The 15959-nt window shown below is 49.9% G+C and overlaps 1 protein-coding gene across 1 annotated transcript in view; it reads right to left on the reverse strand.

Annotated features, from left to right (window-relative positions):
- Positions 1-15959, reverse strand: part of NMT1 (N-myristoyltransferase 1) — a 24248-nt gene continuing 8289 nt past the window's right edge. The window contains exons 3-12 of the mRNA XM_064733416.1: positions 15548-15692; positions 12314-12432; positions 9738-9829; positions 9047-9163; positions 8193-8363; positions 7195-7303; positions 6050-6220; positions 4773-4940; positions 3551-3688; positions 1-1281 (exon numbers count right to left, since the gene is read on the reverse strand). Of these exons, the coding sequence (XP_064589486.1) occupies positions 1261-1281; positions 3551-3688; positions 4773-4940; positions 6050-6220; positions 7195-7303; positions 8193-8363; positions 9047-9163; positions 9738-9829; positions 12314-12432; positions 15548-15692 (1251 nt within the window). The 3' untranslated portion in view covers positions 1-1260. The remainder of the gene's footprint in view (positions 1282-3550; positions 3689-4772; positions 4941-6049; positions 6221-7194; positions 7304-8192; positions 8364-9046; positions 9164-9737; positions 9830-12313; positions 12433-15547; positions 15693-15959) is intronic.

Raw genomic sequence — 15959 nt, forward strand, 5'->3', positions numbered from 1 at the left:
CCAGTGGAATAAAGGTTTTATTTTAACAGAGCCTGTCCCAGTGTCCCTGTCACCCTCCGGGGCCCATCGTGGCTGGATCAGGGCTGAGCCCACCCCCAGACCAGCAGGGAGCTGGGGGAATTCACTGGAGCAGCCATGGGGACAAGGGGAGGGTCCCCCACCCACAGCCAGGACAGCAGGGACACACAGGGGGGACACAGAGGTACTTGCATAGGTGACACAGGACCCCGAGCAGGGGGTGTGATGGCACTGCCAGGGGGGTGTGATGGGCTCCTGGTCCCCTCTGAGGCCCCACAGGTCCAGAATGACCCCACAGGGTCCATGGTGCCACGGGACGTGACAGGGACACGGCAGCACAGGGAGGTGTGACAGTGCATAGACGGGGTCTTGGCCTTGGTGTGCAGCTTTGGAAACCTTTGGCTGGGCAGGCAGGAGCAGCTCGGAGCTCTGGGCTCAGGACATGGCAGGAGGATGTCCTGGCACTCCTGGATGGGATGGAGGGTTGCCATGACAACGTTTCCTTTCTCTCAGAGGGTCCCACACAGCACGAGGTGACACCGGGGAGGATGATGCCAATGGAGAATCCAGATTTCCATGCTTCCAGAGAAAAGCAGCTGAGCAGAGAGGCTGTGGCAGTGGAGCATCCCCGTGGGGAGGCTGAGGGGAAGCAGCCCCAGGAGCAGAGCAGGGTGTGCCTGGAGCTGAACCCCCCTGGATCCATCCAGCAGGAAGGGTTGGAGTCTCTGTGGCTGGGCAGGAGGTGGGACAAGGCATCTCTTGCACAAATAGCCCTTGGAAAGGAATCTCCCCCTGTCAGAGTCAGGAGCAAACCTGGGGCAAAGAGCCTGAAGCACCCTCGGGGCAGGCAGGAGGGTTTTGACCAGCAGCCACCATCAGCATCAACCTCAGCTGTCCCAAAGGAGAAAAAAAAGTCCCAGTCCAGCAGCCCAGTGGTGACCTCCAGCAGCCGAATGTAACTCATGGCAGTTGGGAACAGGAAAGATTTTAAAATATATAATATATACTTTTATTATTCACCCGTTAAATCCATTATATGCCAATCATGATCTAGTTTCAGCAGTTACATTCCCTTGATCATGTCTTTAGGAGGATGCAGTTAAATCAAACAAGGAGGAGGCTGGCAGCAGCAGGGGGGCTCTGGTGCCCCTCTCTCCTGGCGTGGCTCCGGCTTTGGCAGAAAGGATGAGGGCAGCACCTCCTCAGGCCCGGCTCCTCCACGCTCTCCTGGCAAGGGCTCCCTTACTGCAGCACCAATCCAACCTGGAAATGGGGATCAGGACAGAAATTGGGCTCATCAGGACAGAAATTGGGCTCGGGAGGTGCCCTCTGCTCCGTACCCAGCTCGGTGCTGCCTGTGTTGGTTTCTGTCACACACATCTTTTATGGAAAATCCATATGGAAATTCCACAGTGCTGGATTAAAAAATGCTGCTCTGGATGTGGCACTTTAGCCAGCCCTAAGTTCCTCCAGCTGGTTTATCTGCAGCTCCAGCAATTCCTTCCCCTTTAGCATCTCAAATCATCAAACCACAGCCCCATCTACAGCACTGTCACGCACATCTTTTATGAGAAATCCTTTCCTTAGGATTTTTCCTCCTGAGAAGCTGAAAAGCCTCAGGAGCAAAATGTAAACATTGGTTATCTGCTGCTGTGGAATGCAACAGGTGCATCTGTGATTGGTCTCATGTTAGATGTTTGTAATTAATGGTCAATAACAGCCCAGCTGGCTCAGACTCTCTGTCCAAGCCACAATCCTTTGTTATCATTCTTTCCTTTTCTATTCTTAGCCAGCCTTCTGATGAAAACTTTCTTCTATTCTTTTAGTATAGTTTTAATAGAATATATATCATAAAATAATAAATCAAGCCTTCTGAAACATGGAGTCAGATCCTCGTCTCTTCCCTCATCCTCAGACCCCTGTGAACACCATCACAGGTTTCCCCACTGGTTTTGGGGTGTTTGAGAGCAGCAGAGCCCTGGCTTTGTGGCTGAGTGGGCACACAGGTCCTGCCCAGCTCTGATCTGGGGAGGTGACCAATGTTTGGGGTGTGACAAGCCCCATCAGGTTATGAGACAGTGTTGATTCACGAGCCAGGGGCGTTTCCCAGCTCATGGTGAGGAGAGGGATGAACATCCCTGCTGGGAGGTTGTTCAGCCTGGAGAAGGCTGCAGGGAGGCCTCAGAGCCCCTTTCACTGCCAAAGAGGGACTTTGGACAAGGACCTGGAGTGATAGGACAAGGGGGAATGGCTTCCCACTGCCAGAGGGCAGGGATGGATGGGATATTGGGATGAATTCCTCCCTGGGAGGTGGGGCCCTGGCCCAGGGTGCCCAGAGCAGCTGTGGCTGCCCCTGGATCCCTGGCAGTGCCCAAGGCCAGGCTGGGCACCTCCAGGGAACCTCCTGGGGCTTCCTAAGAGCAGGCAGGTGAGGCTGGTTTAGGGCACAGGGCTTGTGCCCAGGGACAGACCTGGCTTCACACCAGGGAACCAAAGCCCTGTGACTGCCATCAAGGCATTAATTAGCTGTTAAGGCATTAATTAGCTGTGATGTAGCTGGGCAGATTCTGGTCTGCAAGGTGCTGAATCACATCCCTGGTGTGGAGGGACAGCAGCAAGCAGGGGCTGCCTCAGAATGGCCCAGGGCAGGCAGGTGGGGAGCCAGCACAGCTCTGGGGGGAACAGGCTGCTGGCCCTGGGGACAAATGACATCCTGGGATCCTGTGGCTCAGCTCCTTTGTCACAGGGGCTGCTCCAGCCTGCCTGCTCTCTCCAGAGGGGTGGCTGTCACAGACATCTTTTATGAAAAATCCTTTCCTTGGGATTTTTCCTCCTGAGAAGCTGAAAAGCCTCAGGAACAAAATGTAAACAATGGTTATCTGCTGCTGTGGAATGCAACAGGTGCATCTGGGATTGGTCTCATGTGGTTGTTTCTAATTAATGACCAATCACAGTCAGCTGGCTCAGACTCTCTGTCTGAGATACAAACCTTTGTTATCATTCTTTCTTTTTCTATTCTTAGCCAGCCTTCTGATGAAATCCTTTCTTCTATTCTTTTAGTATAGTTTTAATAGAATATATATCATAAAATAATAAATCAAACCTTCTGAAACATGGAGTCAGATCTTTGTCTCTTCCCTCATCCAAGAACCCCTGTGAACACTGTCACAGGTGGCTGCTCCTCCCAGCCCACCAGGACACAGTGACACCCATGAGGGATCACAGGTGCCTGTCACAACCCTTGGTGTCACATCTGTCACCCTGCAGCCCTCTGTGCTTGGCCTCCTTCCTTAGAGGGAAAGAATTGGTGTGAAGGACTGAACCTGCACTAGTCCAGGAATAAAACTGGCTTTGGAAGATGAGTGTGGAGGGGCTTTTCCCCAGGGACACACTCTGCAGGCACAGATGACAGAGGGATCCCCCATCCCTGTGTGTGACACTGCAGGGACACCAGCTGGGCTGGAATGCTGAGGTGACAGCCAACCCCTGTCCCCAGGGCTGAGGGGAAAAGCCCCCTCCTCACAGCACTGACCTTCTCTGGTGCCATGCTGGGACACTTCCAATTGTACAGGTAATACTGCAGGTTCCCATCCCCGATCCCAAACTTCAGCTTCTCCAGGAAGGTTTTGTTCTCCATGAGATCCAGTGCATTGAAGACGTCAAATCCTTTCTGCACAGGGAGACATGAAGCCATCAGTTCCTGCTTTAGTGCTGGGGAGTTCCTCCCACCTGTGTGAGCAGCCTGGCCCCCTTTCCTGCCTGGCTTTGAATCCCAGAAAAAGGGAAGAGCTTTTGGTGCTCTCATCCTCAATCCAACTCTTTGCTGTAGGACATGAGTAACACCACAAGCTGGAAGGTTCAAGGTACCCCAGCATCCCTCTCCTGGGTGGCAGATCCTTTTGGATTTGGATTTTTATAGTGCTGGGATCAAGCCCTTCCCACAAACCCAAGGGTGGCCAGCCTGCAGTGAGTTTACTGTGAGCTGCCCAGTGTCGCATGGTGCTACCCCATCCCTGCATCCCTCACCTGTGGGAAATGGGTTTGTAAGAATTTTCAAAGCCTGACAGAAGGCTTTGAGGCTCAACAAATTGAGGGTAATTTTAGATGATTGGCTTTAAGGCATTTACAGCATGGTAAAAAGCTGATAGGCCAAGAAACACTTATAGTTTATTGTAATTAGGAAATAGTTGGCTTCTGATTGTGATGGTGTGAATTGTAACACCTTGGTGTTCTCACCCTCAATCCAACCACTACAGACTGCTGTAGGACATGAGTAACACCACAAGCTGGAAGGTTCAAGGTACCCCAGCATCCCTCTCCTGGGTGGCAGATACTTTTGGATTTGGATTTTTATAGTGCTGGGATCAAGCCCTTCCCACAAACCCAAGGGTGGCCAGCCTGCAGTGAGTTCCTGTGAGCTGCCCAATGTCCCACAGTGCCAGCCCATCCCTGCATCCCTCACCTGTGGGAAAAATGGATTTGTAGAGGATTCTCAAAGCCTGACAGAAGGCTTTGAGGGCAATTTTAGATGATTGGCTTTAAGGCATTTACAGCACGGTGTGGCAAAAGCTGCTAGGCCAAAATACACTTATAACATAATTAGGAAATATTTGGCTTCTAATCGTGATGGCGTGAATTCTAACATCTGTAGTGTCTCACCCTTCACATGAGGCTGAAAATGGAGTGAAAGCTTTACAAAACACCCCTCAGCTGCCCCAGGTGTGGCTCAGGGAAGGGCTCAGGGCAGCACTCACCGACTTGGCGAGGATGAGCGCGTCGCTCATGAGGTCGATGAGAGGCGTCTTGGTGTGGACGTTGTAGAAGGAATAAGCAGCTTTCAGGCTCTTGTGAGTCGGGTGGTTCATGATGGTGGAGGGCAGGGTGTAAAAGCTCAGGAAGTCTGTCACCTCTCCTGGGGCACTCTGGAAGGCAGAAGTGACATCGTGACTGTCACTGTGATATTTTCTGAAAAATCATCTTTGCCCAGAAGTCTTCTCCTGGGAAGCTGAGAAGCCTCAGAGAAAAAGGAAAACAATAATTATCTGATTGCTTCTCCTGTGTTTTGCTGCCTTGGAATGTGGTTTGGAGATTTTTTTATCACCCAGGTGGATGTTTGATTGGTTTCATGTGAATTGTTTTGACTTAATGACCAATCACAGCCCAGCTGTGTTGGGACTCTGGAGAGAGTCACAGGTTTTTCATTACTATCTTGTTAAACCTTTGGTAAGTATCCTTTACTCTATTCTTTAGTAAAGTTTTAGTATAGCATAATATAGCATAATATAATATAGCACAATATAGCATAATATAATATAGCATAATATAGCATAATATAATATAATATAATATAATATAATATAATATAATATAATATAATATAATATAATATAATATAATATAATATAATATAATATATATAATTTATATAATATTATATAAAATAATAATATATATATAATATCAGTATTTATATAAAATATATAATATATATATATATTAATATAATTAATATAGTATATATAAGATACAATATAATGATGATATGAGATATTAATATCAATATCATGTAATATAATGAAATGAAATGTAATGTAATATAATATGATATAATAGGATATGATATATGATATAATTTATATGTGATATATGATATATATTATAGTATGAGATGATATAGCATGAGATTATATGCTAAGATTCAATATAATGTAATACAATGTAATGTAATATAATATAATAATAAAATAGCCTTCTAAGAACATGGAGTCACATTCATCATTTCCTCCCTGCCACAGAGGACCCTGAAAACACCACCCATGACACGTCAGGCTGGGATAAAACCTGCCCAGGGCCTTAGAGGCTCTCCCAGTTGGAGTGGTGGCTGCAAGGACACCCAGGCCCAGCATGGAGGCACCATCTGCAGCCAATTCCCATCCTGGAGAGCCATGGAGCTGCTCCCTGCTGGCTCCCACAGCTCCAGCAGAGGCCAAATCCCAGGAGAACACCCCTCCCATGGTGCTGCTGCCCTCACCTCCACCACAAAGGTGTCGATGATGTTCTCCTGAGGTACAAACCAGTGCTCCACCTCCTCTCTGCTCATCACAGGGGTCAGGTGGAACTGCTTCAGGTACTCAGTCAAGAGCTTGTGCACAGCAGGGATGTCCTTGTGCTCCATGGGCCGCAGGCCAGGAGTCTTGGGAGTCTGCAGCAAGTGGGACAAGTTGTTTTGTTGCTTGCACAGTGGTTTTCATCACCCAAGGGCTCTCCAACGAGCAGCACAGAGACACTCTGTGCTGAGATCAGCCCATTTCCAGCCCCCCAGCCCAGGATGGATGTGATCTGCTGTGACACTGATGGCAAAGATCACGGAGAGCACAGCACGCCCCAAAGCCCCAGGTGCCAGGTCAGGTCCCACTGGAAGTGCTCCTACCCACTAACAACACAAACTGTGCTTCCCTCAGGGTCCTGTTCCCACTCACAGCAGGCACAGGCTGGGAGATGAGTCCCAGGCTCCACAAGATGTAATTCCCAGTTGGCCTCAATTACTAATTTAGGGTTGGGATGGCTCAGCAAGCCCAGATCTGCTCTGGGGCTGAGTTTCTGTGCAAAAACCAGTAGCTCCAGCCCAGCAACTGCTGTCTGTGGGCTGTGGGAGGCAGGAGCTGGGAGCTGCCCAGCTTGAAAGCAGCACTTTCCACCCCAAAGGGGGGACAGAAAGGAGCCAACAAGGTCAGGGAAGGTGGTGGCAATTTTAATGCAGTTTGCTTCTTTCTCTTCCATCTCCAGCTGGGGAACTTCCCCAGCAGGACAACTGCAGTGCCAGAACTGATCAGTGTGACTGAGGAATGAGGGACTAACTCGATCCAAGGTCACACTGAGGTTGTGTTTGGACAGATGAAGGCTGTCACATCTGCCTGCTTGTTTTACCAGAACGACAGGCTGTGACTCACCAGCAAACAAAACCTCCCAGGCTCCTCTAACTGCAAGAATTTGCCCTTAAAATGCAGGTATCCAGGCAAAAATACATCAAGATTAAATAAAGCACAACAGCTTGACAGAGCCATTTACTACATGGAGCAAACCCTGAGTCTGCAGGCAGAGGACCTGACCCTGACCTCCTTTGTGTGTTTTGCCCAGGGAGGAGCAAGCCCTGAGCTGTGTCTGGCTGTCACCCACCTCGGGCAGGCGGTACAGCTTCGTGGTTCTTTGCATAGTCATGTTCCTGCTCAGGTGGGAGAACTTGACCTCGATGAGCTTCCGAGGGTTCAGGGAGCGGTGCCAGTACCTGCAGAAACAAACTGGCACTGGGAAACTTGTACTGGGGCAGCGGGGTGGCTGCAGGGGCAAGGGAGAATATCAGGGCAGCAGCTCCCCACAGAGAGCAACATGGTTCTTGTAGGAGTGATGGGGGTAGGATGGTGGGGATGGATGGAGAGGAGAGATCTCTGCAGCCAGGTTGTGGAACTTGGGGTTTATTGCAAAGGGCCTGGGTGCAGGGCCCTGCTGGGAGCTGCAGCCACAGCTCAGAGCAGGCTGAGAGAAGAGAGGGGGAGAGAGGATGAGAGGGTGAGAGAGTAAAAGGGTAAGAGAGTAAAGTTCCCATTACAATACAATAAATCTTCTTCTGTGTTGAATATCCTAATTCTCACTAACCAATCCAGTACAAGATACAGATCCTGTAGCATTTCCATACAGCCTATAAGAATCATTACATTACCACACTGTGTTACATTTTAAACCCTAAAAACTCCTCTTTGGGCCCCTTCTGCTAAACTAGTGGGGTCTGCTCTGACCCTTGGGCCTGTCTGCAAGCAGAGGGTGTTTCATCACCTTCAGTGGCCACACCATTGTTTTCCAGTTGTTCAGTAACTGAGGGATCTCAAAGCTTGCTTTCATTTCAATCTCACTTACAGTTTCCATATTCTCAAAATCTTTTGCCAGACAATCATATTTATAAAGCTTTCCTGTTTCATCTTCCCCAACAGTTCTGAAGTGATTCTGCTGCCAAAGCCTCCTCTCCTGTGTTACATGAGCAGCTTCAGCAAAGCCACTGCATTTAATCCTGGGAGGAGAAACCTGGGCTGGGATCACACTCCCCTGTCCTGGGCAATCCCACACTGGCCACAGAGGGAAGATCTGCAGACAGAAATCTTGGGAGAGCCACAGACACTCACCTGCAAGTCCCCACAGGCTTTGGCAGCACCACTCCTGCAGTGTAAACAGCCTGGAAGATTCCCTCTAGATGCACCCTCCTGGTGATCTCACGGATCAGAACCGGAGCCACCCGTTTGGAGCGCAGCTTTTTGTGCACACACAGGAAGTTTATCTCCACCATCTTCTTCTCTCTTGGGGAAGAAACAATGCAGAGCATGAGGATTGACTGTCCTGACCTGGGAGGGTCAGACCAACACCCTGGGCAACCTCCAAACCCCTTCAAGGAAATGAGGAATCAACACCTCAGGAACGGGCAGGGGTTTTGGAGAACCCTCCCTTAAGCTGTCACCCAGGGATTCTCAGGGAAAATGGTCTGAATCTGGGTCAGGGGAGGGTCAGGTTGAATATTAGGGAAAGGTTCTTGCCCCAGAGGGTGGCTGGACACTGCCCAGGGAATGGTCAGAGCCCCAAGGCTGCCAGAGCTGCAGGAGAGTTTGGACAATGCTCTCAGGGACAGTGTGGATTGCTGGGCTGCCCTGTACAGGGCTAGGAGTTGGATGATCCTTAGAGATCCATTCCAGCTCAGGATATTCTATGATTTTACATCTCCATCCTCCATCCCTGGAAGATTTCTGTAAGCCCTAAGTTAATCCACCTCATTGAGGAAAACAGCCTTCACAATGGTTAACTGCCCAGAACCTCCCTGCCAACCCTTAAATAGCCCTTAAATATCCCCCACCTTCCCCTCCAAGCAGCAAAACACCTCCAAAGCTGAAGGGTGCAGGTGTTTGCTGGGGAAGACAATGGAGTCAGAGCCCCTGAGCACTCCTGGAGCCCCAGCAAGGGGCAGGATGAGCAATGCAGCAGCACTCACGTGTCATAGATGTGGATGGTGGCTGGAATGGCGCTGATAAATCCCACCAGCTTCTTGCTGGACACCACTCGGACCCCACAGTGCCACTGGGGCAGCCAGCCTGGAGGACGCAGTGCCCTGGGGAGGGGACACACCTCAGGACACACCCATGCTCCCTGGGGTACCTGCTCCTGCCTCCCACCCTGCCCTGGGACACCCCGAGTCCTGCTGGCCAGCAAGAGGATGACAGAGTGACAGGGATGTGACAAGGACTGTAGGGATCATCCAGGACAATTCCTGCACCCCACAGCCAGTCCTCACTAGGGACACAAGAGGAAATCTGTTCCTGGATTTAGGAACACTCTGAGGAAACAGCAGCAGGACTCCAAGGGTAATTTCTGGCAGTTGCCTTCATCCCACAGCTCCAGGGCACTGAGGAGCTGCTGGGATTTTCACAAACACTTAAAGGATCAAACCAAAGAGGAGAAAAATCCACTTTTAAGCTCCCACATCTCCAAGGAGCCAGAGGCAGGCAGGGCTGGGTGACAGCCCCACTCACCGCGTCCCTGGGACACCGTCCACAGTGACAGATGGGGAAGGGACATTTCAGCAAGAAGGGAGATGGCAGAAGCAAAGGCAGCTGCAGCTCAGTCAGGGGGATCAGGCCTGTCAGCACCCCTCAGCCCTGCTCTGCAGTGCTGCTGCCACTCACCACAGCAGGAACTCGGGCGAGTAATCGAAGCGGAACATGTTGTCATCATCCTCCACGTAGTTCTCGTTGAGCAGAGTGTACAGCTCCTTCAGCTGCAGCACAGAACACTCAGGTTAAGGAGTTTATTCACCCCCAGACAGGACTCTGAACATTTAATGTGTGGCCACAGCACTGGGGCACCATGTGCAGCCATGCCCCTGCTGCAGTGGAGCGGTGTCACACAGAGCAGGGCAGCAGCAGGACACAGAATCTGGTCCATGCAGTTATTAGGGTAGATAGCTTTAGGGCTTTGGTTGTGTTTAGGGTGAGGAAAAACAGTTGCAGTTACTATAATGTATAGGTAGAAGTTGAGGAGGGTGAGTTTAGGGTTGCACATGATAATGATTGCTATTCAGCCTAGGTGGGAGATGGAACAAAAGGCTAGGATTTTTCTGATTTCTGTTTGGTTGAGTCCTATTCATCCTCCCAGGGCTGCTGAGAGGATAGCCAGGATAGTTAGGAGTGCAGGGTTTAATGAGGGTGAGGTTTAATGAGAGTAGTGTGACTGGAGGGAGTTTTGTGACAGTACATAGGAGGAGGCTGGTGGTGAGGTAAATAAACCCTGTGTCACCTCCCAGGGAGGTGGGACATGCTCTAAAAGGGGTTCTCACAGAACTCCAGGCTTCAGGAATCCTTATATCCAGGAGTTATTCACCCCCAGACAGGACTCTGAACATTTAATGTGTGGCCACAGCACTGGGGCACCATGTGCAGCCATGCCCCTGCTGCAGTGGAGCGGTGTCACACAGAGCAGGGCAGCAGCAGGACACAGAATTCTGGTCCATGCAGTTATTAGGGTAGAGAGCTTTAGGGCTTTGGTTGTGTTTAGGGTGAGGAAGACAGCTGCAGTTATTATAGTTATAGGCAGAAGTTGAGGAGGGTGAGTTTAGGGTTGCACATGATAATGATTGCTATTCAGCCTAGGTGGGAGATGGAAGGAAAGGCTGGGATTTTTCAGATTTGTGTTTGGTTGAGTCCTATTCAGCCTCCCAGGGCTGCTGAGAGGATAGCCAGGATAGTTAGGAGTGCAGGGTTTAATGAGGGTGAGGTTTAATGAGAGTAGTGTGACTGGAGGGAGTTTTGTGACAGTACATAGGAGGAGGCTGGTGGTGAGGTAAATAAACCCTGTGTCACCTCCCATGGAGGTGGGACATGCTCTAAAAGGGGTTCTCACAGAACTCCAGGCTTCAGGAATCCTTATATCCCCTTGGAAAAACCAGGCCAAGCTGCCAGTGTGGGATGGAAATGCAGGGGGGGAGTCAGACCCATGCAAATCCAAGCTGTGACAGAGCCACAGAGTCACCTGCTGTGCTGAAGGACACATTTCCATCCCCAAAACCATCTCCAACAGCCCAAGCATTGAGCTGCCACCCAAAACACTCCAAAATGAATGTGCTGAGCTGCCTGGCATTGTGGGGAAGGATCAGGCACCACTTGTGGAGCTGTGCTGAGCTGCCTGACCCATGCAAGCCCAAGGTGTGACAGAGCCACACCTGCTGTGCTGAAGGACACATTTCCATCCCCAAAACCATCTCCTACAGCCTAAGCATTGAACTGCCATGAAAAACACTCCAGAATGAATGTGCTGAGCTGCCTGGGATTGTGAGGATGGATCAGGCACCTTGTGTGGAGCTGTGCTGAGCTGCCTGACCCATGCAAGCCATGGAGTCACCTACTGTGGTGAAGGACACATTTCCATCCCCAAAACCATCTCCAACAGCCCAAGGATTGAGCTGCCACCCAAGACACTCCAAAATGAATGTGCTGAGCTGCCTGGGACTGTGGGGAAGGATCAGGCACCATGTGTGAAGCTGTGCTGAGCTGCCTGACCCATCCAAGCCCAAGGTGTGACAGAACCAGAGTCATCTGCTGTGCTGGGGATTTCCATCCCAAAACCACATCCAACAGCCCAAGCATTGACCAGCCACCCAAAACACTCCAGAATGAATGTGCTGAGCTGCCTGGGATTGTGGGGAAGGATCAGGAACCATGTGTGGAGCTGTGCTGAGCTGCCTGACCCATCCAAGCCCAAGCTACGACAGAGCCACACTTGCTGTGCTGAAGGACACATTTCCATCCCCAAAACCATCTCCTACAGCCTAAGCATTGAACTGCCATGAAAAACACTCCAAAATGAATGTGCTGAGCTGCCTGGGACTGTGGGGAAGGATCAGGCACCATGTGTGAAGCTGTGCTGAGCTGCCTGAGCCATCCAAGCCCAAGGTGTGACAGAGCCACAGAGTCACCTGCTGTGCTGGGGATTTCCATCCCCAAAACCATCTCCTACAGCCCAAGGATTGAGCTGCCACCCAAAACACTCCAAAATGAATGTGCTGAGCTGCCTGGGATTGTGGGGAAGGATCAGGAACCATGTGTGGAGCTGTGCTGAGCTGCCTGACCCATCCGAGCCCAAGGTGTGATAGAGCCACACCTGCTGTGCTGGGGATTTCCATCCCCAAAACCATCTCCTACAGCCCAAGCATTGAGCTGCCACCCAAAACGCCCCAGAATGAATGTGCTGAGCTGCCTGTACTCACCACACCTCTGTCCCCCAGGTCCAGGGCGTCCCAGGTGAAGCCCTGGGGCAGGGTGTAGGGCTCCTGGCGGATGTTGTCCTTGTCTGGCTCCACTGGGCCGTGGGTGTTCACCACTTCTCCTGTAGGACAGAGCAGGGAGACATGAAGAAGTTTGAAACAGGGTCTCCCTCGAGTTTCTGTGGTTGAGATAACCCCTGAGGTGTTAAAGTCTCTTTTTCCCAGCCCTGTGACCGAAGAAGTCGAAATTCATCAGTTCTGCTTTTCAAGGTTTATTTTATCTATTTCATTCTTTCTCTGACCTGCTGAGGTCAGGTTGTGACACAGTGACTGCCCTTGGGGTGGCGCTAACTTTTTATACTAAAAACTACCTGTACTTTATTTACAATAATTTTCCAATACCTATCACCTATGTTAGATAGTGAGCTTCTACTCTAAACCAATCCAGAAGTGCCACCATCACAGCAGAGGATGGAGGACAAGTGTAAGAGAAGGACAGGACATGCCCAGATTCCTCCATCTTGCCTCTTGAACCCCCATTGTAAAACCCCAAAATTCTACTTTTTCACCTTGTGACATATTAACTATCATTCTACTCAAACTCTTGTGGCTTGTAACTCCTCACACAAAGTTGTGTGTGAGGAGTTTGTTGTTTCCATGGGTTAAAATTGAAGGTACAGGTGTTTTTGACTCTGTGCCAAGGTCTCTGAGCCCCCTGTCAGAGTCTGGAGTCCTCCAGGGCAGCCAGAGCAATGTCCTGGGTCCCAAAAGGTCTCCTCCAGCCAGGTCTCAGAAGCTTCTGGAGATCTATTTCACACCCAGGATAGCTCAGCTACCTCAGAAAGCATCAAATCATCAGCATGGCTTCTGTTGCAGTGTTGGAAACAAAAAGGTTTTATGATAAAAGGCAAAATAACAAAACTCTTTACAGAGAAAAACCAATTCAGGTGCAAGAGATTCTTGCTGCTGGTAAAACACCTCACAAAAGCAATTTAGTTCCTTTGTTCTCTTCTTTTTCTACTAAATTGCTCAGGCAGGACTTTTTGGCTCCTGTCCAATTGGGTATCCTTAGGTTTGAGGTGAAGTCCCCCGGGTCCTATGATGAAGAAAGAAACTTCTGAGCTTTTTTCCTTTTTAAGCAGACAAAAGACACTTTTGTCACTCTGTCAACAAGGGCCACACTCCTACAGAAGTTCTCTGCTGTGTGAGGCCTCCACAACACCTCAGTCTCACATCTCCACCCCTGCAGTGGCACACAGGGATTGTCACCTCACCCACCCAGCCTGGGATGTGACAATGGGCAGGGAATCAAAACTTCCAGGGCCAGGCTGGAGCCCCCTGGGTGACCAAACCCAGCCACAGCTGCATCCTCCAGCTCCCTGATCCTTCCCCATCCCCACAATCCCAGCATTTCACTGGGAGCCCCTCCATGGGACAGGGATCTCCCCAGCCCTCTGTACCCAAGTTTTGTCTGTGGTGCTGCCGAGATTGGTGCTCCCAGAAAAGTTTTGAGACCCAAAAAAGGCTCAAAAAAGTGGTGTGGACAACATGGAATGGGAATCAAACACTGCACCTGCAGCAAAAGGGATACAAACTCATTGTCACAGACATCTTTTATGAAAAATCCTTTCCTTAGGATTTTTTCTCCTGAGAAGCTGAAAAGCCTCAGGAACAAAATGTAAACAATGGTTATCTGCTGCTGTGGAATGCAACAGGTAGATCTTTGATTGGCCCATGTTGCTTGTTTCTAATTAATGGCCAATTACAGTCAGCTGGCTCTGACAGAGAGTCTGAGCCACAAACCTTTGTTATCATTCCTTATTATTCTATTCTTAGCCAGCCTTCTGATGAAATCCTTTCTTCTATTCTTTTAGTATAGTTTTAATGTAATATATATCATAAAATAATAAATCAGCCTTCTGAAACATGGAGTCAGATCCTCATCTCTTCCCTCATCCTTAGACTCCTGTGAACACCATCACAACTCATGAAGGGAAATCCTGAAGAGCAGCAAATCAGAAACCATGACAAGTTTTGGATAAATCTATAAACTGTGGGCTTGGACTCAGTCTCTAATTCCCCTGAGTTCTGGGGGATGCAGATGAGGAGAGGGAAGGAAAATCCTAAAGGGGAATCCTGAAGAGCAGCAAGTCTGAAGCTCTGAGATTGGTGCTCCCAGGAAAGTTTTTGAGACCCAAAAAAGCCTCAAAAAATGGTGTGGACAACATGGAATGGGAATTAAACACTGCAGTAAAAGGGACACAAACCCATGAAGGGAAAGCTGGAGCTGGAGGATGCAGCTGTGGCTGGGTTTGGTCACCCAGGGGGCTCCAGCCTGGCCCTGGAAGTTTTGATTCCCTGCCCATTGTCACATCCCAGGCTGGGTGGGTGAGGTGACAATCCCTGTGTGCCACTGCAGGGGTGGAGATGTGAGACTGAGGTGTTGTGGAGGCCTCACACAGCAGAGAACTTCTGTAGGAGTGTGGCCCTTGTTGACAGAGTGACAAAAGTGTCTTTTGTCTGCTTAAAAAGGAAAAAAGCTCAGAAGTTTTTTTCCTCAATTAGCGAAAAAGACACCTCATAGGACCCGGGGGACTTCACCTCAATCTTAAGGATGGCCAACTGGACAGGGGCCAAAAAATCCTGCCTGAGCAATTCACTAGAAAAAGAAGAGAACAAAGGAACTAAATTGCTTTTGTGAGGTGTTTTACCAGCAGCAAGAATCTCTTGCACCTGGATTGGTTTTTCTCTGTAAAGAGTTTTGTTATTTTGCCTTTTATTATAAAACCTTTTTGTTTCCAACACTGCCACAGAAGCCATGCTGATGATTTGATGCTTTCTGAGGTAGCTGAGCTATCTTGGCTGTGAAATAAATCTCCTGGAGCTTCTGAGACCTGGCTGGAGGAGACCTTTTGGGACCCAGGACATTGCTCTGGGTCATTTGAGACCCAGACCAGGACTGGGATTAAGGGATACAAAAATGCAGGAAGCATCAGGTGAGGTGTCTGAAGGGGTTCCTTGTCCCTCTGTACCCCCTGAAATGCTTGCACAGCTCTTCAGACCCTCCCCACTCACCTTGATGAATGGTGGGGAAGTGGTTTTGGTGCCTTTGAAGCCCAGGCCAGGCAGGGACTCACCTGGTGGCCACAGATCAGCATCTCCAGCCTTCTCTGAGGGCTTCCTGGGGACCACAGGGCCTCCCCCAGGGCCCACAGGACACTGAGGGGCTGCACATACCTAACTTGGGCACTGGCTGTGTGTCCCAGAACTGGTAGCTCCTCTTGCTGGCTTCCTCCATGGTTTTGGCAGGTCCCTGACCTACAGAGAAGAGCTCGATGGCTTTTTGAATCTCCTGGATCCTCTCAGCAGGTAAAGAGTTCACCTGAGGGCACAGAAAGACAAAATGAGTCAGGTGAGCCAGCAGGGCTCCTCATCAGGGGAATTTGGAGCTGATCCTGTCATGGAGAGCAGGCAGGAACTTCCTTTCCCATCCTCAATCCTTGATATGAATCCTTTCACCAGCCCTCACCTAGATCTGGTTCCAAGCACTCCCAGGACAAAGGTGATGGCAAAATTTTCTGAAAAATGCTTGAAGTGGGTGCTGTGAGTCCCAGGAGCAAATTCCCCACCTGCCATCCTGCACAGACAG

The sequence above is a fragment of the Zonotrichia leucophrys genome, chromosome 27, assembly GCF_028769735.1.
Source record: "Zonotrichia leucophrys gambelii isolate GWCS_2022_RI chromosome 27, RI_Zleu_2.0, whole genome shotgun sequence".
Classification (NCBI taxonomy): domain Eukaryota; kingdom Metazoa; phylum Chordata; class Aves; order Passeriformes; family Passerellidae; genus Zonotrichia; species Zonotrichia leucophrys.